Genomic DNA, 25,230 nt, shown 5'->3' with positions numbered 1-25,230 from the left:
CGAAGAGGCAGGCGCATCGCGCACAGCGCGGCACACGACACGCGTGCCCCCCACCACCCATGTGAGGCCGGAGGAGATACGTACTCGGTGTTGCAGACACCAAAAGTCACGACCGCCACTGTACCCTTCCACAATTACACCACGAGAAGCTACTGAAAAAGAAAAACAAGCTAGCTAGTAGCCAGAGCAACGGCGGCCTCGCGGTTTCCATCAATTCCGACGCAAGGGCGGCGGCCGGTGCGATCGGGTACAAGTACGGCAATGATACGAAGGTTCTTCCAAAATAAATTACAATTATTCCTTGCTCAAGTACAAGTATCAGTACTAGGGAGAGTAATGTTTCATTCATTCACTCCGATATGATCCAGAGTCCGGAGAAGGAAACGTCTAGGCGGGTGCTAGATTAGCAGCCTCAGCATAGCGCGAGGCCCTCTTCTCTTCTTCAATATAGTCGAAGAGGCCTCGTCTTTCCCATCATCACGCGCAAAACGGCAAAAAAACCCAAACAAATCGAGGATTACCCAATGATCAATAGCTTATAATTAATATATATATCCCTCTCCGTCGTCCGCCCCCGGTGCTTGCTGCGGAGACGATCGGGTCGGAGGAGATCAGAAGACGGCGGTGCCGGCGCCGGCGGCCTTCAGAGAGGAAGAAGAAGATCGAAGGCCTCCCCGCATCAGAACTGGGCGCCCTCGAAGGTCTGCCCGAACTGCCACCCGCGCGGCGCCGCGTTGTTGCTGGTGACGGTGCGGCCGTCGCTGGCGGTGACCTGGAAGGAGAGCGCCTGGCCGTCGAGGAACGCGTTGCTCTGCCAGTTCTGGCCCCAGTTCCGGGACATGGGCTGCCACCCCGTGCGGGTGCCCCGGATGGAGACGGACCGCACGTCGCCGGCGCCCGCCACGTTGGTCACCAGCACCAGGTTGAAGTACGAGTGCCCGTTGATGGTGAAACGGATCCCGCCCTTCTTCACGCACGGCACCCTGCATCGGTCGGTCGGGAGGCAGCTCATCGGTCAGTCTCGCTCTCTCAAGCAACGGTCAGTTCAGTACGTGGCGGTAGGTGAAAAAAAAAAGATTTTACGAGGGGCGACCAGGTCGTGATGGGCCTGGCCGGTGGTGTCAAAATGTCACTAGGAGTGAGTGAGAGTGAAGTGCGGTGGAGGTACTACTAGCTAGGGGTAACAACAACATTGAAAGGCAAGGCACATGCGCGTCGCCCAGGAGCCTGCCTATCCCCACGCCCCGTATCGAATCTGGAGGGTGGCCCACCGAACTAATGGACCGAACCGGGCGCGGGGGCCCACGGACCTTCGAGGTCCGAACCGACGACGCGCGGTTGGTTGGGCTTGGGCTGGCTTGGCTGATCGGGCCAACCAGCCAAGGACGCGGTACGACAGAGCGGCGCGTGAGCCTCGCTCGCAGCCGGACGTGCGGGACCACACCGAGCCGTGCCAACAGCGCAGCGCGGCACGGCAGGTGTGGAGAGTGGAGTGCTAGTAGTAACTGAGCCCTGCGCGGCATGTGCGGCGGGCGGCCAGGCTAGCCGGGTCGGGTCGCGCGCGTACCTCCTGAAGGCGACGGGCACGATGCCGGCGCGGTACTGGGCGATGTGGAGGAAGGCCGGCTCGGCCATGTCGAAGTGCGGGCGCGGCGGGTTGCACCAGCCGCCGTCGTCGCTGGGGAGGCCGTAGTTGGGCGGGCAGAAGTTGGTGGCCGTCACGGTGATGGAGCCCGGCAGGCACGAACCCCCCGCGTTCTGGCACCGCAGCTCGTAGCAGGACCCGCACGCAGCGCCGTCGTTGAACAGAGCCGTGCTCAGGGCCGCCGTGTTCGTGCCGTACCCGCTGCTGTACAGGTTGCCGTACCCGCACGCGCCGCCTGTTCCGCCCGCGCCGAACGTCCATGCAGAGCATACGGTGTGAGTCTGGGTTACCGAGAAATCCGCCGGCGGCGAGGAACTAGATGACAAGGTGCTCTGGTCGATCGACTACTCACCCATTGTGCCGGACGCGTCGCCGCCGCCGTAGAACGTGGCGTGCGCGCTCTGCCACCCGCCGTAGCCGCCGGCCGCGGCCTCCCGGGCGAGGAGGCTGAGGACGAGGAGGAGGGCGCCGGCGCCGGCCATCGCTAACTACCACCACCAGCGAGGAGACCCGGCCCGCTTCGAGCTAGCTAGCTACCTTCCGAGCTCGGGAGGGTACCGTCCAAAGCTAGCCGCTATCGACCTTGCTTGGGGTGGAACGTCTGGCTGTCTGGCGCTGGCTGTGAGGAAGCTCGGCCCTCCCGGCCCAGCTATTTATAGCCCGAGCCAAGCCAATGCGCCGGTGGCGGTTGGGAAAAAAAAAACCGGGGGCGCGCCGCGCGTGTAATTTCCCTCGCGGTCTGGTGCGACGACGAAAGGCGGCCATAAAGGCAGAGGCGAAGTGAAAGCCGAGGCCGGAGGGAGTGACGTGCCCGGTGGCCACGGCCACGGACGGCGCAGCGGAGGCCACCGGCAGTTAACGCAGAGCACAGTCGGGCGCACATGCGAGCCGCGCGCACGGCGCACGTACGTAGCAGGGTGCCACCACCAACTGCTCGTGTCGTGGGGGCTGGGGGGGTGCCGGTGCGCGGCGTGGCGTGGCGTGGCGCGGGGTCCCGGCCCCGCGAGGCCAACTCCCCACATGGCTCGCGTCGGGCGAGACTGCTCGCTGCGTGGGCTCTGAACAAAAAAAAAACAGAGAGAGAGGATCGGAGTGCTATCGGACTCCGATGGCAATGGCACGCACGCGCCGCGGCGGCAGCGCGTTAACTGTGTGGACCCCGAGGCCGAGGGGGGGCGCGCTTGGCCGGTTCCCTGACGGGGATTGCCCATGGCCCTGTCTGGGGCGGCGGAGATCCGCTCACGTTCCGGGTGTCGCCGCGCTCGGCCGCGCGGCGCGGCCGCTGGCATGGGCTGTCTGTCTCCTCCCGCGGGTGTGTAGCAGAGCATCATCCGCCGCGCCAACTTCCTTATCACCAATCCTCAAAAAAAACCTTCCTTATCACCGGATCGAACTTGCGCGACCTGGACCTGATGCGGTTCCGGGACAATTTTTCCTGCCGCTTTTGCCCGTATGTTCGTTTAGCACGCGATTCGACAGCAGTGAGGGTTGAGACAAACGAAGCTGGAAAGTTCAGTGACAGCTTTGACGAGCTTTGCGAAACCTTGGTCAGACAGTCTGATAGTTGCTCCACAGTCAGGCTTAGCTGCTAGCGGATCACACCCCGCTTTAGCCATCTGAGAGCTCGAATCAGAAGAGTGCAGCGCACCTACCGACTGATTGGACATGGAACAGGATCTGTCGGTCAGCAGCGCACATGAATCGCTAGACGCTAGCGCGTAAAGAATGGCAAGCCCACACGGAGGGAGGGAGGGGGAACCCATCAAGCGAACTAAACAAACAAAGCTTAGACACCCTACCGGTTCCAATAATCCGTGCACGTTTTAAGGAATTAAGGTAGATAGGGTGTGTGTGAGAGCGTGAGTGTGCATGGGCGTAACCACCTGCCTGTGGGCTCGCTCTAGCCCCTGCACCTGCTGCCCCTGCAAGGGGGACTCACGGCCACATGGTCACACACACCTCACATGCGTGGAACATGGCCAGACCCTGTAGGTGAGGGCGAAACACGAACTGTGTGCCGTGTGCGTGCAATGCATGCATGGATCCAACAGCTTCAAACAAAGCTGCCGTCAAGCCTATGCCTGCACGCCTCGAGTCGTAGCCGGTTGTTTAACGTTTGAAATTGTCTTTTACATGCACGAGTCTTCGTTGACGATGCAGATTTCGATTTCTCCTCCCTCGCATCGGCCATGGCCATGGTCTTCGATCAAAGGATAGCATGCCAATGGCGTCGGGCAGCAGCCCTGCCGCCTCCGTTCAATACTCCAGCAAGGGGAAAGCAACGGTTCCCCAGGCTCGCCGTCGCTGACCCCATGCCATGTTAATTGCACATGGCCGCCCGGGCGCTTCGGCCGGCTAATCTCCTGTCACTAGCCGGACCGGACGCCTGACCCGTTCGTTCCTTCTGCACCCAAACAGCTGAGCCGTCTCGTCTCCATGCTACCTGAACCATCCGGTGCCTTTGCCGTCTGCCCCCACTCCACAAGTTGTAGCGCGTCACTTGCGTTGCGCCGCCGCTACAAAGTTGCAGGTTCAGGTTCAGTCAAAAGAAAACGAATCTTTACCGAGTTACCATACCGGCACACTTCAGTAGCTTACTGAAACATGACTGCGGCGGGCGCGGTAAAACTGCGGTGCTAGTAGACTCTTTCCCTTTGGACTGTGCTGTGAGCTGTCGGTTCTTTTTTTAACAGGCTATGTAGAAACGAAAGCAGCAGCAGCAAGCAGTGTTACGGGGAGCCTGCAGTTTTGTTCGAGGGCGTGTAGAGCCACAGGTGACTTATCGGCGGTCGACCGGCCGCTGCGAGCGCCGATCAGGAGGCGGAACAGCGCGGCGCTGTTCTCCCCCACTGCGCCGCTCCGCTCCGCTCCACTCCACATGCGGATATGACAGGGACGCTTCCGGGGCGGCAAGGCAGGCAGGCGCCATGTGGGGGGGGGCTGCACGCCGGAACAGATCACGCGATCTCGCCGTGATGGGTCTCGCCGCGCCGGGGGGTGCTAGATCGGCGACGTCGCCCTCCCGCTCCGGCCTCCAGGAACGAAGCGCGCCGCCGCCGCTGCCTGTGCTGCCGAAGGAATCTCGCGCTGTGGCCGACGCCTGCGCGCGCGCCTTGTTTACGGGTAATTTGCTCGGACGACAGGCGAGACGCAATCATGAGTTCGTTGTGCAGTTAGGGGAATACTGCTCGTTAGCTTTCCAGGGTTGCATTGCATGCACGACTGCGTTGCGATCCTGGTGATGGTCGGTCGGCCGTCCATGATTGTTGCTGGGACTGGGAATATGCTTTGCGTGGACACGAGAAGATGGGTGATCTGATCTGGTCGAACATATTACATATCCTAATAACAAGTTTGCTCTCGACACATTTCCTGAACCCGGAATAGAGATAGAAAACGATGATGCCACCAACATCTGAGCTCTCGGCGAGGTGATGCTCCGAATGCGCAATGCCATGGGCATCGGATTCGTCCAGAAATCTTCTTAGGATCCGGTACAATCAATCAAGTCACCGAGAGACTACATCTACATGACTGATGAGCGTCTGCTGATCAGATCTCCACTCCACTCCAAGGGGTCTTCGTCTCTCCAGTCTCCACGGCAAGCTGCCAAGCTGTCTGGCAAGCGGCATGTGGCGACGTACAGGCCGGGCAGGGCAGTGGGAAGAACATGCATGGTCCCGGCCGCGCGAGCGATCGCCCGTGCGCCGGCATAAATTTCTGACGTGCGACCGATGCGGCTGGCTGAAGAATCGATGGCGCTCGCAGTCGCAGCTGTGGAATAATCGCGGGCCTCCTTTCTGCATTATCCACCTCAGATCTTTTCTGCCCCCGGCGTGATGATGAGAGGCACGTTCATGCGGATCCTTTCCGTCTTGCGCTTTGATACGGTTTTTTTAATTTCCGCGTTGCTGTCTTTTGCTTTCAGCGTCGTTGGACCATGGCCTGTGGTAACATGGGTTCGTTAAGCCCAACTAACTGAAAACGTCCCCAAGAATACATTGTGGATTTGTGGGTTAAAGTATTAGATAGACTTGCAACAACAACAAGAAAAAAAAAGAAAATAGTAGAGTGAGCCCACCATTGAAGCTTCATTTGTTGGATTTTTAGGAAATTATATAAAAAAACTTTTGGCAAAAAGAAAAAGGAGTTTGCTGATCAGGATTGCTTCCTTCCACAACAGGGACAGCAATTTTCGTATCTTACTTTTCCACCGGCCTTCGGCAGTATGTGTATGAAATGGCATCGCTGTCCTAAGGTTATCTCATCGAGAAGTACCTGCGAATTTCAGCATCGCAGTGAAAAAAGGCTGGGCAGGACTTTCCATGCCGTCTGTTTCATTTCCCCACAAGGAAAAACACAAAGGTTGTCTACTTCACACGGATTCGGACGGAGGGGGACCAGGTTGGTCAACTAGCAACAGCCGGAACACTCACAGGCCCGACTAATACCAGCCCAGCTTTGAAATCAAAGATGACCCGGGCGCAATTTCAGCCCACTTGCTTCTCAAGTGGGCTACATATAGGCCTGTGGAGAGTGTGAGGGAACCCAGATCATCACAACAAAAAAGAAAAGAAATCAGCCCACTTCACAGACAATTAACAATAGCGAGACAGGGAAATCGAGAAGTTTAGCATAAGGGCATAATAAATCCTAAATATAAACAGAAAAATCCGGGTAAAAAGAAAACAGAATATAGGAAAACAAAAGGAAGAAGGGCATCGTCCTGCTCCCTGGTCCTTACTACTGTAGGCGCCTGCTCACAAATTGTGGCTCTCGTAGGCCCAACGAAGCCGAGTCTCCGGTGACAGATACCGTCCTTCATAAGCGGCCAAGTCTCATCAAAGATTCAAGCACAGCGTGTCCACAGGGCTAAGACTAAAGGCAGACCCGATGGACGAGTTTTCCTGTGCAGACAAGGATTGCTTCGGCAGCAACCTTGCCCAAATCACACGGTGACTTTCGGTGTGTTCGTTTCCTGGTGTCTAAAGTTTAGAGGGGTCACATCAAAGAGAATCTTGTCATTTAGAAGTATTAAATAAAGTCTAATTACAAAACTAATTGCAGAACTCCAGCGCTAATTCGCGAGACGAATCTAATGAGGTATATTAGTTCATGATTAGCGGATGATTACTGTAGCATCACTGTGGCAAATTATGGATTAATTAGGCTCATTAAATTTGTCTCGCGAATTAGCACCCATCTGTGCAAAAATTTTTATAATTAGACTTTATTTAATACTTCTAAATGACAAGATTCTCTTTGATATGATGGGTCTAAAATTTAGAGGGTAGGAAACGAACACACCCTTGTATTATTGCAGCCTCGGGACGATGTTCCATCTGGAAGGGCGGATGGCGCAGCGGTAGAAATTCTTCACTGTAGTTTGGATATCTTAGGTTTGAACCAGCCTCCTTGCTGAATTTTAAGACTGTCTAGAAATTTGTTTACTCAGGAGTCAGGACCCACCTGTATAGGAGCTCTCAGCACTGGGTATGATCCACATGTCACCTCAAACGAGCTAGTCAGCTGGACGCGCAACGTTGATTCGGGCCGGGGAGCCTCCACACGGGCAAGCTGCATGACTCCATCTGAATTCTCGTCAGTCCTCACCGGCGACCAAGATCCAGGTCTCCCAGCTTCTCCGGTCTCCACGGCACAAGCAGAAAAAACTGCCCCAGGCGTTCATATTTCACAGTGCACGGGCCCACAGTACGAACAGTAGCACTACGAGACTATGAAACAGGCAAACAGCTGAGGAAGTATTGTGAAACAGGCAAACAGCTGAGGAAGTATCCATCGTGGTGCCTGGTCATTGACCAAGTCGTTGGACCGAACCTCACGCCTACCTCCTGACGATGCATATAAGCAGATCCAGATGTGCCGGTGCCATTCCCTTCCGCACGCACGAACACACACCGCCGACCGACAACCACTTCTCCGTCATCCTTAGCCACATCCTCCGCGAGACCTGAGAGGTGATCGAGGAGCCATGGCTGCAGCGGCCGCACCGTCTCGCCGCGCGCCGGCGCTGCCCCTCGTGGCCACCGCGCTGGCGCTGGCGCTGGCGCTTGCGCCGCGCCCGGCGGGGGCGGCGCTGTCGTGCTCCACGGTGTACAACACGCTGATGCCGTGCCTCGGGTACGTGCAGTCGGGCGGTGCGGTGCCCCGGGCGTGCTGCTCGGGGATCCAGAGCCTCCTGTCCGAGGCGCGCACCACCCCCGACCGCCGCGCCATCTGCACCTGCCTCAAGAACGTGGCGGCGGGCGCCGCCGGCGGCCCCTACATCAGCCGCGCGGCGGGGCTGCCCGGCAGGTGCGGCGTCTCGCTGCCCTACAAGCTCAGCCCCAACATTAACTGCAACTCGTACGCCAAACCTGTTACCATCCTTTAGTCTTTTATTACTTCTTCTCCTTTTGCACTTGAATTTTCAGAGATGGCATGGCATTTGACACAAACGTGTGTCCCTAATAACAGGATCAACTGAGGTGCCTCGATCTACTGTCAACCGTGAAGTCTTCGGCACGAGATCATGGAGGGCCGTAGGAGCTGCTGCTTCTACTGGCCTTAATTAATAAAGTTGTGAGATTTAAGAGCGGTGAATCTCTTACTATACTGTATATATGCTTGAAGCATATATATGTATACGTTGTGGAATGATATGAATAAATGGACGCAATCGTATCGTACATATTCTATGGGCTGGTCCCTAATTACATATCTATTCGTCGCTAAATAGCCGTTGCCTTTTAGCATTTTACAGCATGGCCATAGCACACTGATACGCTGTCAACCACAACAGGGCTCGCTTTGACAAGGTCGTGAACATGACAGTGCAATGCCGTCGGATCTTGAGCGCATAGCACCGTCTCAAATCAACTAGCCTGCGACTGATGGTGCTCAGCCCTGTCACTAGCAGACCAGCTGCCCTCCAAACTGCTGACGGGTCGTCGTTCTCAGTTTCGCTCACCCCAATTCGGCCTCTTGCACATCTCGCAACCACCACGGCCCACCGGCATGCTAGCCATGAATGAGCTCCGGGGGCTCATTTAAATTTTCCATCAGCATCCATCAGTAGTCCCTACGCACTTTCTTTTACCAAAAATATATGGCGTTGATTCGTGACGAAAGCAATCCACCTGTTTGCTTTTAGTAGACGTATTAGAATTTTAAGCAATCAAACTTCATAAATTTTCACTAATAGTTATATGAATGAATTTGCATTTTGAATATCATTTAATAATTTGCATTTATTTGTAGCAATTAATGATAAATTGTAAGATGGTCAAAGTATATCTCTAAAGATTTTTTTTTAAGAAAAACCTATTACGCTTACTATAAGCACGAACGGATGGAGGACGTTATATTAGTACCATTCATACTGGCCCTGTCTATAACGTTCTTAGACATTTTGTCAAACATCATTCAAATTCTTTGCCATCAAAATCCAGACCTATTTTACCTACCCAACATGACCTAGCCACCATAGGTCCCCGAGTCTCAGTTCAGTCTTGCCCTTGCTCCCAAGGCTCAGGTTCGAGCCAACACAATTACTTTTTGTGCGTTCCTTGGCTGGATTTGAGTCTTTAGTGCCTGGATTGACACTCCCATGAACCTATGCTCATCAATCTTCGCCATTGTAGCATCTCTCAAGTTGTCACCATCTTTAGAGCCGTTGTCTTCTACACGTTACTGTTACTCGTCGCGGAGAGCTCTTAAAGCTCAACGTCTCGCGCATCATCCCTAATCAAATTAATTGAGGTACCACGCCCCCTGGCCCTGTGATCCTGTCCACATCACCCAAACTACAAAAGGGGCATGATTGGTTGCGAATCTCAATGTTACCATTCGTAGCGGGATCGGCTTTTCATGGTCGACACGATACGTCCAGGGTGCATTATCGTTGCAGTGTTGACACGTCAGACTCTTTATAGAAGCGATTCTGTAGTCGCGCGTTGCAAAGAAACCATATAATTGCCCAATATGACGATCATGCTACCAGCGTGCCAGCCGCCACACTCTGAAAAAGAGATGCTACGTGGCAAGTGGCAGCTGGTAACACCCGCCTCGACGTTCCTGAGAGCTAATCGGAAGCCGACACGTAGCCTTGGCAGTGCCCAGTAGCCAGACACGTATGACCACAGACAGACATGCAGTTATTGAGCGCATCATCTGCAGGGGAGACACCTACACAACCTAACCAGCTCAGCTCTCGCCTGGCGCCTGCCACGACACGGTATCCTCACGCCACACGCGCTTTCATCTCATCTCAAAAATCGAAGCTTGGACAAAACAACGTGCACCAGCTAACAGCAGGGTGAGCGAGTGATGCGTGCTATCAGTATCTCCTTTAGGCTTTAGCACTTGCATGCATAATGCGTATCTGCCGAGACTTGTCACATCCAAACCCCTCCCTCACCAAAGCTAAAAAGCGTTCAATAAGGGCCTGTTTGGATCCGGAAAGAGAAAGAGAAAGTGCAAAACTTTTGCTCTTTTACACTTTTGGATCCAAACACCCCAAAGTGCAAAAGGGCAAATGCTACCATAATTTTGCTAATTATGGATTAATTAGGCTTAATAGATTCGTCTCGTCATTTAGTCCTCATCTATGTAATTAGTTTTTTAATTAAACTATATTTAATACTTCTAATTAGCGTCCAAACATCTGATGTGACAGGAGCAAAAATTTTGCCATTTGCCCTTTTGCTATTTGGGGGTGGATCCAAACAGACCCTAACAAACACTCCAAAAGGCGAGAGGGAGAGAGAGCGCTCGGAAACACCCGGAGGGATCCCTGAAGTGGTGGAAGCGCATGTCGGGGCGCCGTCAGGCGTCAGCGTGCCACTCACGAGAGCGTGCGCAAATCCCCACGAGAGCAACTTGTGCCAGACAGCCGGTGGCACGGCTGGGCCGGCTGCGACGGCGGACGAAGCGACCAGGGGCCGAACCGCCGCTGGTCCAGGCACCACCTGACGCCGCACCGGGGCGACCGATGTGACGGACCCGCGGACGGACGGTCGCGAGCGAGGCCCGGCGCCCTAGCTTGTCGCCGCGCGGGACGGAACCACGAACCAGGGCGGGCGGCGTGTGCGCGCGCGTCCTCTGGCGCACGGCCCAGCGAGCGGGCTACCCAAATCCGGGGCCTTGTCCTCCCCGGGCACGCAAGGAATTAGGCCAGCGCCCGCTCCTGTGGCTAGCTCTGCCTCCCAAGGCATCCAAAAGGGCGCGCGCGGGGGGCGGCACCACCCGCATCGTCCGTGTCCCTATCCCTTCAACAACTTAGCGCCGGGTGGGGTGGGGCGCAACTCGGGATCGTCCCTTTACAAGCACACCCGCGCAGCAACACCCCCCGGAAACGTGCCACGCGATCGCCCCCCCGGCTTATTCGCCGCTTGCTTCCGCCACGGCCGGGAGAGGAGCACTCGTGCCGCGCGTGCCGTGAGAGCGTGCGTGCGTGGTCGAGAGAGAGTGAGCAGCTGGTGCCATGGACCGTCGGGACTCGGAGGCGAGCGCGCCGGCAGCGGCCGCGGCGGGGCGGGCCGCGAACGGCAACGGCAGCGACGGGGCCGCGGCGGCGGCGCCGGGGCCCGGAGACGCGAGCTTCGACACCAACATGGTGATCATCCTGGCGGCGCTCTTCTTCGCGCTGCTGTTCGCCATCGGGCTCAACTCGGTGGCGCGGTGCGCGCTCCGGTGCGGGGGCCGGGGCGCGGCCGGGGACGCCGGAGGCCGCGGCGGTGGCCAGGGGGCGTCGTCGGCGTCGGGCGGCACGTCCTGCGTCCGCGGGATCAAGAAGCGCGCGCTGCGGAGCATCCCCGTGGAGGTTTACGGCGGAGGCGGCGTGGAGGGAGGCGATGATGCCCGTGAGGAAGAGGTGTGCGCCATCTGCCTGGGCGAGTTCGCGGACGGCGAGAAGGTGCGCGTGCTCCCGCGGTGCGGGCACGGGTTCCACGTCCCCTGCGTCGACGCCTGGCTGCTGTCCCGCGGCTCCTGCCCGACGTGCCGCCGCCCTGTGATGGACGGCAGCAAGCCCGCGGCCGCCAAGGCCGGCGCCGCGGGCCAGAGCCGGCGGCGGCCGGAAAGCGACACCATCGCCGTGGTCATCGCTTGATCCTCTCCACGGAAGCAGCAGAGCAATCGGAGCAGGCCTAGTGGTGGTAGCCAGGCGCACAGCCAACCAATGAACCAAGCAACGAAGCAAGGTATAGTACTGGATTTCCGGGACCGTGGATAAGGTCGTGTAAAAATATCTCCGTAGCCGAGCGCCGCATCGCCCGATACTATCCGGCGACGAGGGACCCACCTGCATGTCAGGTCAGGTGTCGCTACTTGGAGTAGCTAGTAGTAGCATCGTAGCATCTTGCCGTCCTATGTATCACAGCTGCCCAATTGTTCACCGGAAGTGTTCGACCTTCGACGGCGCCGTACAAATTTTTTTGTTGCATATGAGCAGGCATACGGTCCGTCAGACGCCCATGCGGCCATGTGCATCGGTGCTGCTCGCCGCCGGCGGGGGCTGTGGCACTGTGGGTTTGGGCCGCCCGCCTGGAACCGGAGCGGTGGCCGCGCCCCGGTCGGCAATCGGCCAGGACGTACAACCACCCGGCGCGAAATCAATTATGCGCGGGGTCGCTGCGTGAACCACGGCATGGCTTAACCTGGAAGCGACGCCGACGACCGCGCGGCTGCCGCAACCGCCGGGATCACTCCGTCGCGCCAAACCCGATGGCCACGGCTAGCTGCCCCGGCGCGCGCTCCGTCGTCGTCACCCGGCGTTCACGCGACGCGCATGCGAAGGAAGAGGAACCGACTCCTGAGGCTGAACCATCGAGGGACCGGGGACGGAAGACGCTTCGCTCCCATCAGCGCGCGCGCGTGCAGTACCGCAGTGGAAAAGTGCCAAGGGAAAAGGGAGGAGAAGTGCTACGCCGTTTTCACCCTCCTGCGCCGCTTCCTCTGCTGTGGAAAGAACTGGTGGCAAGATATCTCGGGATTCGAAGGTTCACCCTGAGAAGTTAAAAACCTTGAATGAGATTTTCAGATCTCACGAAATTTTCTCGAAGTCCAAATACTACACCGAACGGACAGAACAACGGTTCTACGTTGGGACACGTTCATGGAAAATTCCAAAGACAAATGCAGGGCACGTCCGACCGCAAGAGATATGTGGGCTGTAGCTCGGGCCGTGAGTCGTTGCGTCACGGCGGTGGTCGGTGGGCCGTGGGGGGAGGGAGAGAGGAGCGGAGAGTGACGGGCTGATTGCAACAAGCATTTTGGGGTGGGTAGAAATGAAGGTGGAAGAATGGTCTTTGTTTGGAATCAGTGAAATGGAATGTAATGATTTTCTGGTTAATGATGAATGAACAGTGATTATATATATATATGTGTGCTCAAAGGGTACCATCGCGCCTGTTCGGAAGGTACAGGGGCCTTCCGAACGTCCATTTCTATACGGACGCGTCCCGTCATTAGCGTTCGCTAATGATAGGAATAACTGACTAAGCCACATGTTAATCATATGCTTAAACTAATTGATTATACACTAATTATTTCTAACACTCCCTCTTGATCAATTTGCTTCGAGTATGCTTCATGTAATCCATGTTCTTTGTTCTTGAGAATATCCAAAATAATGGAAAAAACTCCTCCAAAACATTGTAGGAAAAATGTGAGGAGAAATCATATTGTCTATTGATATGCCATGAAAATTCCCTTAAACCTGATAAAAAATAGGAGAAAATGATATCGTATATATATATAAATTACCATCTCATTGTTGACATATATGAGATTGTAATATCCTTCTCCTAAAATTCAATGGGAAAAATATAAGAAAGATTAATATATCTTTGATACCTCCTCTAAAACCCCCTGGGAAAATTCGAGATAGGTATATGTCCTTGTATTGATATTGTTTTATTAAAAACTTTTACGAGAAATTGAATTAAAAACTCATATAGCAAAAGAGTACAATATAAGGCTTAATCATGTCTAATTTAAGAAGATTCTCCCCATAAACCTTGTAAATCTCATAGTAGTCATCTACCAATTCCTCTTACCAATTTTTGAAAAATTGATGTTGGTAACGACTTTGTAAACAAGATTATCACAAGATTTAATTTGCAAAATATCAATTTCTCCACTTTGTTGTGATTTAGGTCTTATTTGGTAACTTTTGTACACTTTTGCACTTTGGTTCTTGCCCTTATATGTATTTACAAATAGGACCCGACTATGCGGAGCTGACTGACGGCTAGGACTATCCGGAGGCTCAGGAGGACTACGAAGAACCATCAGGTTCAGGCCCATCTCTGATTTAAATACCTATTAGTCATTGCTTGGTAGATATGCTATTACTCCCTAATGTGTTGTGGTGAGTGAACCTGGATAGCCTATTTATTTACCTGAATTCCTTGCTATCCTATACACTTGTTATGTATGAAATATCTTGCTATGCTTGCATGTATGTGTGTGGGAATGGAGGGATAGTCTTGGCGTGAGTGGAGATACATCTCTGAGGAGTTGTTGCATAGGACTTTTTAGCCGGGAGCGAGCGAACTTAACTCAATCATTGGATCGAGGGCTTAGGATGTGTATCTTCGCACACCCTACGGAGTACCTGTGGCGAGTACAACTTTTTGGATACTTGGTTGAGAAGTTGGGAGCACACGTAATGGATGCAGTTACGGACCATTGCGGTGGAGACGCATGTGATGAAGATGCTCGCTTCGGCAATTGAGAACCGGGTGAGGAGTAACTATGATTTGTGGGACTATGTTAAGTGTGCACACCAGTTACCCATTATGAGGGTGGGCCCGGTCTGGGGCTAGCAAGTACGATACCAAGCCAGTAGGAGGATCGAGTATTAGTGTAGGGGGAGGAGGTGCTGACCTCACGTTCCCCGAGATGAAGGGAGGCTTCACAGTCCTGGGACGACCTCTTGCGGGAGGATGCGCCCAAGAACCGGGAAAGCTAGATGGTACCGAGGCTACTGGTTTCTGTGTCAGTAGACCGGTGTCTCGTCGTCCAGCTGGCTGATCCCCGATTGGCTTCGATTCGAGTGGGTCCAGGTGTACAATCCTTGCAGGGTGAAAAATATACGTATAGTCGCGTCCTTGGTAATGGACAACCCTACTCTTCTGTTGCTCTTATTAGGTAGTGCTACTCAAGTTTTCTATCTCCCTCTAGTGATGACTTCCTGCCTGGGGCAGATGAGGTGCAAGGAGCGGGAGTCCTCGCACCGACTTAGTGGTTTTGGAAGGTGTGTGTTGGACCGGTAGTTCGGAATACCGAAATGGCCCGAGTTCGGAGTTTGGTGGATGATATACTTGATGATGCGCATGCATAGGAAACCCCTAGCTTATCTTCTTGAACTTTTATTATACCCTTAGTATAGTCGATCTTAAAGTTTGCATATGGATGGTGACGCGGACCTATTCCATTCCTTGGGGATAACTTGGTACGATGCAGGATCCGACTCGAAGCTCGATCCAACGATGACGGTTGGTACAATTGAAGCCCGTGCTACACTCGAGTTTGCCTGTGGAGGGAATTCTAGAAGATGAAGGATGTGCTAGAAGCCTAGCTACTGTTTCCCGTTTTCTATCTGTTCGCTTTAGCCCAAGGGGCTTGTAATGGACCTCGTACTGCAAATTCTATGAATTTATGTAATAATTAAAGCTATATTTGACCTTATGCAAAGTATGACTATAATATTATATTTGAAATGAGTTCTGTATATGATAGCGCTTGATCCAAAGACTATCACAATGATACAGGGAGTCGGATTCTCGATTTCAGAATCCATTTCGTTTCACGGACGGTGCCGGGACCGTAGTACGACGTGGTGGAGTCCTTGGTGCTGCGACGTGTGTCTAGTGGCTCGGTCCAGCGGCATCCGGATCCATGACGCGACGGTGAAGATGCAGATGATGGCCACCGACGCGCATGGCGAGCAGGTGGCGACCACCACGACGAGGCATCGCGAGGCGGTTGTCGGCCTCTAGGAGTCCGAGGTCGCGATGAGGGTCGCAACAGCGCATGTTCTGGATGTGGATGCTGCGGTGGCCACAACGCGCAGGATGGCCTCGGCGATGAAGTTCCACGACGAACTTGATGAAGGATGCCAAAGAAAGCACGGACAAACGCGTTTATGGATGCAGACGGTGAGTTCCTGGGCGCCATTTTCTCACCTTCGGTTGGTGGAGGCCAAGGAGCCTCCCCCTGTTCTTCTTCCTCGGTGAGATCCAAACTAGCGAGAGTTTCTGGCGAACTATCAGTGAAATGAAATATAATGATTCTCTTATTAATGATGAATAAACAATATATATATATATATATGTGAAAAAAATCCATTCTACACGCGCTTGTAGCTACTTGTGCATATGCATCTCATGATGTAGGACGTCTCTGACCCAACGAAAGGTATGTATAAGGTGTATGTGATCATACTAGACCATCTGTATGTGACCATACGTGCAGTATATAGACATACTCATTTTTTATACTTATTTTTATATACTAGTACTCATGATATATTTTAAAAATAGGGATGCTTTTGATTTTTTCGTACATAATATCCCTTTAAAGTATCTTAAATTAGTATATGAACATACTCAAAGTGATAAATAAGTACGAGGACAGATGCATGGTGGTATACTGATAGTAAAAGTAGCTACGTACGATTATAGATATATGTATATGTATATATATACACGTCGCGCCTGCCCGTTCGGAAGGGATAGGCCCCTTCGGAACGTCCGTTTCTGTACACACGCATCCCGTCATTAGCATCTGCTAATGATGGGATCAACTGACTAAGCTACATGTTAATCATATGCTTAAACTAACTGATCACACACTAATAATTTCTAACGGTCTCCTTTTTTTAAAAAAATAAAAGTATGGTCTTCTTTTTTCCGTTTTTCTTTTCCTAGATCCTAGTTGAACTTGAAGGGTGACCCTCTCAACGCATAGGCACGTGTCGCAGAGTACTCCACATACTTGGACAGTCATGAATGAAATCTTAGAGATGCCCATGCTCAATCATCACACGCCAAGCCAGCTGGACAGTCATCACGAATCGGATCCTCTCACGACAGAATCAGCCCAGCAACCCGCCACCTGGGCACTGTACCCTGCAACTTAAAGGACATTTGAGCATCAATCGACGTCAATCTTTCCCAAAACATGACCCAGTTAATGTGCAGTTGTACACTGCTAGCGACTCTTTGCTTATCGGTTACCGACCTTCACACATCGCAAAACATCAAACTGATAGGCAGCTAACGAAGGTAGTCGAGCAGCTGCACCCGCGGCACCGTCGGCGGCGGGCGCCGCGCCGCGTCCGCCGTCGGCTCCTTCCTCCTCCGGCGCTCCCACGCGCTCCTGAGCCAGCGGAGCACCGGCCTCAGCGCCTCCAGCCACCGGGGCAGCGTCTCGTGGAGCCGCCAGAACCTCCCACCGCCCGCGTCGCGCCGTCGCGCCTCTCCGCCCTGACCCTGATCGGACGCCGGCGGCGTGCGCGCACCATCACCACCATCCGGCTTGTGCTGCGGCTGCACGACCCGGACGGGGCTGGGCTCGGAGTAGCACCGGCGAAGGACGATGGCCCGGTTGAGCTGCGCCTCGAACACCAGCCGCTCGTACTCGTCGAGCAGCGTGCTGTGGCGGCCCCCGGCGCTCGCGTCCAGGCTGAACCGCGACATGGCGTCCTCGGCCACACAGGCTCCGCCGCCTGGTTTCCCCTCCTCCATGGCGAGTGGACACTGGACAATGCTAGCTGCTTCGCTTCACCGATGCTAATGCCACGGCGGCCGTCGACGATCGAGGCGCGAGCGCGCGCGGTATTTAGGCACGCTTGCCGTGGGCGGCCAGCGTGGTCCCTCCCGGTGCCGCGGCCACGCCAATATTCTGCGCGAAAGCTTGCGCGAGCTTGGCGTGGGAAGGACGGCAGGGATCGGTGCACTGCCGATCGATCGAGCTTGTTCTGCACGGGTCACCAGGATTATCAGCTGAAATCGCACGGCTCTGATCCGTCTTGCAGGCTCGCAGCTCTGCATGATCGCAAAAAGGGCAGCTCGGTTAACGGTTCGTGTGTCGACGTGTCGTGATCTCGTTCCCTCATCGGCTGCAAGCGTTATTCAGGGACGTGTACGCAAGGGATCAAACACCCTTACCTTAAGGCTGCACCGTCACAGTATTGTACGAGATTCTTGATCTGTCGCTCTCATTCCCCGGCAGGGGAAATTCCGTGCGCTTTTTGCAAAGCATGATGTAAAGTTGCAGGCTGCAGCTGCAAGCAATCTGATGCTTTGTGAAGCCCGTTTTCATTCCTGAAATAGCACTACCTGCTACTGCAACACTATACCCCATTTACCATCGACATCATGTTGATGGATAAGGCCATTTTTTTTGTTTCTTTCTTTCCCTGAGTTGATAGCAGCAGCAGCAGCAGCAGCAGCTTCACTGCACGTACATTCTCAGACTTCTCTAACACGCTGACATCCTGGCCCGTATCGGACGACAAAATTCAGCAAAGTTTTGGTCCAAACCGCAAGACAAGTTGTGTGTTTCGAACGGATTTTCCACTGAACTAACGGAGACCAAGCCACCACGGTCCACGGGCGCCAGGAGTCTGACCGCGACGAACAACACGTCAACACTTGCGCGCGGGCGGGCAGCGGAAGCCGGCAGCCGCGAAAGCATCCTCTCCCAAATCTTCCTCTCGTCCTCTTCGCGCACCCGAGATCCTCCTCCTCCCCGCCTGCAGCGATAGGGACCGAACCAATAGAACCCCACGAAATCCCGAGCTGAGGCGGCAGAGAACGCGTCGGCCAGGCTCGGATCCCCCCTACAGATCCGACCACCCCGCCCCGCCCTCGCCGGGGATCTCGGATCTCTCGCCGACCCGCCGGCGCGTTGCGGCCGGTGTGATACCCCGTCTCCGCGGCGCGGCCGGAGTCGACGACGCGGTAACGACCTCGGTTCCCGCCGCGCTGCCAGGTTTGGCTCGTGCCCATGGGCGCCCGCGGGCTCGCCGCGCTTGTCGTGCTCCTCCTCGCCGCGGCACTGCTCCCTAACCCTGCTTCGGGTTCGGATAGGAGGATTCTGGAAGGCGAGAAGCCCAGCTCCGGCGAGGTGAGAAACCTTGTCATGCAATCCAAGTTAGCATGCTAGATTAGCGTCCTCGTCATCAATATTTTAAAGAGAATTCGCATTCAGAGGTTGTTTGCATAATCGCATCTCTCCAGGACGCCCCTGCACCCACCGGTCCTGCAGGCGGATCTCCAAAGGGCGAACCCCCGAAGGAATCTGGGCACTCGTCGGCTGCGGGGCAGAAAAGCGAGAGCCACAGGCATCAGAATTTGCTGCCGCCGGCACCATCACCACCAAAGGATACCAAGGTACCTTCGGCAGAGAAGGGAAAGGAAGGGGGTGAGGCGCAGGCCTCTGCATCACCGCCGCCGCCACCACCACCGGCAAAGGAGACTGATTCACATAAGGCCAGTCCTCCTCCAGGAGGTCCAGGATCGAATGGTGAAGGTGAAGTGAATGGTGGGACGAACCCAGAGGACACAGGAATTCAGGTGAAGGAGGAGGAGATGAATAAAATGAAGGAGGTGATGGAGAAGTGTGATGCCTCACATAAGTGCTCCTCCGGAAAGGAATTCTCTGCTTGCCTGGTTTCTGATAATGGTAATGCCTTGAGTCCTATTGGAAATTCAGTAGTATAATTCATTAGGCCATTGCATTCTGAATTTTCCTGTGTTATCAGATTGCCATGTTAGTGATGTTTGAGCTGAACCAAGAAGAATGTTGGCTTGAATGGGTAGCTCATAAAGGCTCAGATGTATCTTCTATTTAACTTTGGCAAGGGTAAAAGCCACGGGATTCATTTCATGTGTGTTTTTAGAATAATTTTATTAGTGTTCCCTGTTGTATACATAATTTGGTGCTTAAATTTACCACGAGATTCTTAGTCGCAGATGTGATCGTGCTAATCTTTTGTGGGAAATGCCTCACATTATCTTTGTAGCTAAAACTAGTCAAGTTGTCTTAAATCAAGAAAACAGTGAGGCCATAAGATAGTTAACAGGCTTGGATATCCCTAACTTGTAGAAATTTCAAAGGTTTTCCGATGTAAACATAATATGCTCAACCAACCATTGATGGAGTTTATAAAGTGCATTTCTCAAGTGTCATACCATGGTTTACCACCTAAGTGCATCATCCTACTAGAAATCTTATTTTTCATATACTGGTCTTACTTTCCTCAGAAGATCAGGAGACATGCCCCACTGGCGGTGACAATAAAAATATCCTGTACAATGACACTAGGGGTGCACCTTTTCTATTCATGCCATTATGGACAAGTCAGGTGACACTAAATGGTTGATACTTAATAGCTATGTTCAAATTTATAGTAACTCCAAAAATTTGAACCAATGCTGAAAACAACTATTGATACATAAGCTGAGATTCTCTGAGGGATGATAAAGAAGTTATTTGATACAAACTTGACTTTTCTTTCTGTGGCCTTGAGATATATCAATAGACAGAGAAATCATAGTATCGATTATATAAAATGGGCCTTTTGTTTATTCTTGCAGCTTCAGTTGGGTCATTTGCTATTACTGTCCAGAATGAAGGGCAGAATGAGATTAACGTTACTGTCAAAGAGCCGCCAATTATAGATATTGATAAGAAGCCTCTACATCTTGCCAATGGTGCCTTTGGACAGGTATGCAATTTAGTCTTTTTACAAGATCCGCTCCAGGTTTCCTTGAATACACAGGTATTACATATTGTAGTCAATTAGATGGTGGAGTTACCTGAGCGACCGATCAGGCTCAGGCACCTGCAAACTCATTTCTGGGTCAAATATGGCGTGGCATATGTTGGTTTTACTTTAAGGCTTAAACATAGTTCTCTATTCTTACTTCATGTGTTCATGTGGGGACCTGTAGTATAACGGTATGCGCTTTCGTGTCAGTGAGACTGGGTTGATATCCTGTGCATTCTGTTTGGAGTTGACAATTCACATATGTCCTACCAAACTAACTACACTACACTAGGCCTTTGAGCATAAGAGTCGAGTCTTTGTTCCGTACATATCTGACACAACAACATGATTATCATATTTTAAGATGATTAATTGCATATTGTCTTAATATAAATATGGTCATTTTTTATTAGTATTCCAGGTTTTCTTGTTTGAAATTTTAGCATATGCGCTGTTATTTTTATTTTCTTATCCACTAATTTTTTTGGTCCAATTTATATCATCAGATCAGCATAACATATAACAGTCCAGATGGTTGGAATATTACTTTAGATGGTGGAAATGAGGACTGCTCTATACATGTCAGGCCGTCGGTAAAGAGGCAATCGGTTTCTGATTTGCAACAGCAGTTTCAAATGTTTGCAGCCTATGCAACACGTTTGAATCCAATATATGGAGCCTACATTTTCGTGTTCACTGTTGTTTTGGTGGGCATTGTGTGCGCCTGCTGTAAGTTTGCAAAGAGAAGAGGCAACGATGGGGTCCCTTACCAGCAGCTTGAGATGGGAGCTCAAGCACCAAACTCTGCAGTGGTGGACAACACGACAAGCACCACAGATGGCTGGGAAGACGGCTGGGACGATGACTGGGATGATGAAGAAGCACCTGCAAGACCATCAGATAAAAAACCTACTAGCAGTGTCTCAGCAAATGGTCTGTCTTTGAGATCACAGACCAATAGCAAAGATGGTTGGGATGTTGATTGGGATGACTAAGCTCCTTGAACAGAACGTCAAATGTACTTGTGAAGTGAGAAAGAAGATATACTTCCATCTGAACAACTTGCAGGAAAGAAAGATCCAACTAAACCTGTCACTGAATTTTCTCATGCTTGCCAAAGTGACCCATATCCTGGACGAGTGAAGGATTGCCTCTCTTCATACGGTTTGTACAATAGTATCCCATTATTACTTTTGCCTCTGAGCTGATACACAAACCATTAGCGGTACAATTCTGATTTTATTTTCTGGTTGTAACACTATAGCGCAGTTTCTTAGTATATGACCAAAACACACATTTTGATTCGTTGGAGGTAATCATTCTTTATTGCACACATTTCTGAGTTCCATAATCATTCATGCTGCATGCTTGGACTAGTTGGAAGCAGGCCATGCTGAGCTGCCATATCAGATGCCTAATGTGCCTCACACATGTTTGATACAGCTTGTGTCTGAATTGTGGTAGTACCTATGCACATTGTACTGTCACTTTTAGAGTTGTGCAGGTGCAGGGGCTAGTGGGTGGCCTTTGGACCTTACTACAGTTCCACTGGTCACCACATAGTCACATGCATTCCTTTTCCTTTCGCTTTCTCTGTTTGTTCGTTTACCTTTTGCATTATGCCTGCTCCCATTCTCTTGCATCTTCGCCCTTTCCATTTCATGTTATATCGACACACTACGGATAAGATCTGTGGAAGAGACAGTTTGGTGGGTGTTTTTTTTTTCTGAATTCCATTTGCTTGGTGTATGTCGCAGTCTGTTTGCAACATGGTTCTGATTGGTCTATCAATGTCTTTGAGTTGATGCTGTCTATACCCATTCCATTTGGACATAACTTCTCCCAAATATTGTATTTGAGTTTTGAGCCACTACCATGAACTGCGGCTGTACATTATGCTCTAGTGAGTTGTCTCTACTCCCTAGCATGTTCTTGTATCGAAATCCAGAGTGGCTGATAGCGCCAATCATTGATACAATTATGCACCGGCCTAGTTCAGGGGTACCGGCCTGGCTTCAGATTTGGTGCGCAACAGTTCATGTGTAAGTTTGTGGTTAGGTTTTTCTGGGACAGGCATAAAGTTGTTATACCTGAGCTTTCTGGTATTATGTTCTTATTGGCTGCTTCTACTTGACCACTTCAGTACTGACCAAAGTTGATGTTGGTCTGCTAAAGTGACAGAACTTTGCCTTGGATCCCTTGTGATTTGCTGCTTTATCTGCTAAAATTCTGTTGGGCATTTTTTTTTTCGTTTTAGGGATATCATATCCGTGCTCCTTGTTGGTAACCTCATAGTCATAGGTACCAAATATTTGTCTGAAATCGTTCAACTAATGATTGATCTGTAAATGATCGACCTGCTAAGAACAATGCCTTTAGGTCTGGTAAGAATCCTCAAAATTTTTGATTCGTGTAGATCTTTTTTTTTCAATTTTTGGATAAAGACTTGCCGACAAAAAGGAGAAAAAAAACAAATCGCAATCGCTAGGGTGGAGAGTGGAGACCAGATGTCCAGATCAGATGGCAACTTTTGCAGCAGCAGGACTGAAGGACCAACTGGACTTGCATGGTGGCCTGGTGGGATACAGCAGCTTCTGTCAATGAAGCTCCGGGGTCCGGGTGGCAGGCCGCGGACATCACCAGAGCTGGCATGGATGGACGGCTCTTTCATTCCCTACCTCACCATCCATTTCTCTCCGCTGTTTGCTTGGCTGCCGCTTGGTCGCTGCTGCGGCGGCCTGCGGCGAGTGAAAGGGCAAGGAGAACGTCAGAAATTCGAATTGCTTGACACCCGGCACCAACCCCTTTCTTTTCGAAACTTTGATGCACTCATGCAATCTTCGTTCGGAATCTCCAGCATGCAATCTTCGTTCGGAATCTCCAGCCTAGGTGTTCGTTTTCTCCTCTCTAAAGTTTAGACCCGTCATATCAAAGAGAATCTTGCTATTTAGAAGTATTAAATAAAATCTGTTTATAAAACTTTTTGCACAGATGGGTGCTAATTCACGAGATAAATTTAAATTTAATGAGCCTAATCAATCCATAATTTGCCACAGTGATGCTACAGTAATCATCCGCTAATCATAAACTAATATACCTCGTTAGATTCATCTCGCGAATTAGTCCTAGGGTTTTGCAATTAATTTTGTAATTAGACTTTATTTAATACTTCTAAATAACAAGATTCTCTTTGATGTGACACTTTTAAACTTTAGATTTAAAAAAGCACCCTCGGTTCATCCGACCCGTTTGGTCTCTGAATTTTGAAACCTGTGCCAGGTACTGCAACTGTTCAACAACTGTGTACTACTGCGTGCTCCTCCTCGTCCAAATAGTACTAGCAAGTTGCAGTTTGTACCATACAAGCGCGAAGGACGCTCACGATCAAATAAATGACTGCACACTCAAAAAACAATGGTTGCAATTTGTAGCCACGCAAGGATAAGCTTGGCTGCCAAGGCCTGTTACGGATCCAAGAATTTCACATCAACAAACAGTCAAATTCTCACATGATTCCCACGTTCAAAGCCGGGCCTAACGAGTGGGTGGTCGTTATGTTTAGCAATGCTAAAGTTAAAGTCTCGATTTCTACGAATTTCCAACTCCTTAACTAAAGAAAAGGAATTTGTTCAATAATGATTGAATTAAACGTGTGCCTGTGAAAAACCTCATGAATCACCACCGGTGGAAGCAGATATAGGCACATAGCGGATGCTCGGTAGCAAATAGATATCAGTAATACTAGTTAGTCAATTTGATTTGCTAATATCTTGTGCTTATCTTAAAAATTTAATACGTATATGTGCGTGCTAAGATTATAAAACCACCCATTACCTATTGTATAGAGTCGGTTTTCGACTCCTTGCAGAACCCGCAAATGAGGTAGCAAGAACAACATTTGTGCCATGAACCACCTCTATATTCCAATCAATGAATGAGCACCCTCCACTCCCATATCTCCACCTTCCTCCTCAATTGTCATTATGAAAATAGTGATCCTCTCCTCACAGTACTACTAGTCAATCGATTTGATTAAAAAAACTAAATCTTAAGAATCATCATTGAAAAGGAATCACATAATATAATTGTGCTCGCTTAAAACGTGAAACCTTGAAGAGGTTGATGGATCACTACCCTAGTCTTAGGAGAGAATAATACAAGCGGGGCTTTCACTCCATTTGCGAAACCAACAAACTCAGTGCCAACATGGATCCTCTCCCACCACCTCCTCCCAGTCACGAGTCATCCTCGTTAAAAAAGACTTGCTATCATCAAAGATTTTGAGATACTAAAATCTTATGCATGATCTTTCTTTTTTTAAAAAAATCAAGTATTTGTGCTTGCTTAAAATATGAAACCTCATGAGACATGAGGGGCCACACCTGTTGCTTAGGGAAATATTAATGGCAAGCGTTTTTTTACTTCCCTTATGAAACCAGCAAAATTTGGCAACAACATAGATTTGAAGACAATGAAATCGTATCCACCATAAAAAAAAAGAATCTTGGTTTTTTCTCTGCGTAAAACGTGAAACATCACGCGAAATAAAAGATCACTATGCATTACTTGGGGGAGCATTAGTTGTAAGATATTTTCCATTGCCCTCATGAAACCCAGTGGCAACCTCAATCCTCTCCCTCCTCCCGCTCACGCGACTCATGCTAAGCTGCAGATAGACATACATTATGCCAGCTATAGACTTACATCATGCTAGTTTGTTGATTCCAAAGCACCGACATCTTATACATAATTAAAAAAGAGAATCATATATTCTGTGCTTGCTTAAAATTAAAACCTCTTG

General features: G+C 51.2%; 5 protein-coding genes across 5 annotated transcripts; 3 read left to right on the top strand and 2 right to left on the bottom strand.

Annotated features, from left to right (window-relative positions):
* Positions 1–262: 262 nt before the first annotated feature.
* LOC112886571 (expansin-A4) lies at positions 263–2,287 on the bottom strand. Its single transcript, XM_025952516.1, has 3 exons — positions 1,998–2,287; positions 1,568–1,880; positions 263–983 (listed from the first exon to the last, which is right to left on the bottom strand). The coding sequence occupies exons 1-3, from the start codon at positions 2,125–2,127 to the stop codon at positions 680–682; spliced, it is 747 nt and encodes a 248-aa protein (XP_025808301.1). The 5' UTR covers positions 2,128–2,287; the 3' UTR covers positions 263–679.
* Positions 2,288–7,530: 5,243 nt separating this feature from the next.
* LOC112886484 (non-specific lipid-transfer protein 1-like) lies at positions 7,531–8,343 on the top strand. Its single transcript, XM_025952393.1, has 2 exons — positions 7,531–8,011; positions 8,123–8,343. Exons 1-2 carry the CDS (start codon positions 7,638–7,640, stop codon positions 8,130–8,132), a joined length of 384 nt encoding a protein of 127 aa, XP_025808178.1. The 5' UTR covers positions 7,531–7,637; the 3' UTR covers positions 8,133–8,343.
* Positions 8,344–10,265: 1,922 nt separating this feature from the next.
* Positions 10,266–12,091, top strand: LOC112884095 (RING-H2 finger protein ATL74-like). The gene has a single exon (XM_025949421.1). It carries the CDS (start codon positions 11,130–11,132, stop codon positions 11,754–11,756), a length of 627 nt encoding a protein of 208 aa, XP_025805206.1. The 5' UTR covers positions 10,266–11,129; the 3' UTR covers positions 11,757–12,091.
* Positions 12,092–16,533: 4,442 nt separating this feature from the next.
* LOC112887675 lies at positions 16,534–17,926 on the bottom strand. Its single transcript, XM_025953919.1, has 2 exons — positions 16,895–17,926; positions 16,534–16,782 (listed from the first exon to the last, which is right to left on the bottom strand). Exon 1 carries the CDS (start codon positions 17,398–17,400, stop codon positions 16,930–16,932), a length of 471 nt encoding a protein of 156 aa, XP_025809704.1. The 5' UTR covers positions 17,401–17,926; the 3' UTR covers positions 16,534–16,782; positions 16,895–16,929.
* A 343-nt stretch (positions 17,927–18,269) lies between these two features.
* LOC112887758 lies at positions 18,270–21,764 on the top strand. Its single transcript, XM_025954021.1, has 4 exons — positions 18,270–18,784; positions 18,898–19,342; positions 20,257–20,387; positions 20,936–21,764. Exons 1-4 carry the CDS (start codon positions 18,665–18,667, stop codon positions 21,422–21,424), a joined length of 1,185 nt encoding a protein of 394 aa, XP_025809806.1. The 5' UTR covers positions 18,270–18,664; the 3' UTR covers positions 21,425–21,764.
* Positions 21,765–25,230: the final 3,466 nt, after the last annotated feature.

This window comes from Panicum hallii, chromosome 3 (assembly GCF_002211085.1).
Source record: "Panicum hallii strain FIL2 chromosome 3, PHallii_v3.1, whole genome shotgun sequence".
Lineage (NCBI taxonomy): Eukaryota > Viridiplantae > Streptophyta > Magnoliopsida > Poales > Poaceae > Panicum > Panicum hallii.
This window is presented reverse-complemented; position numbering and strand designations above follow the sequence as displayed.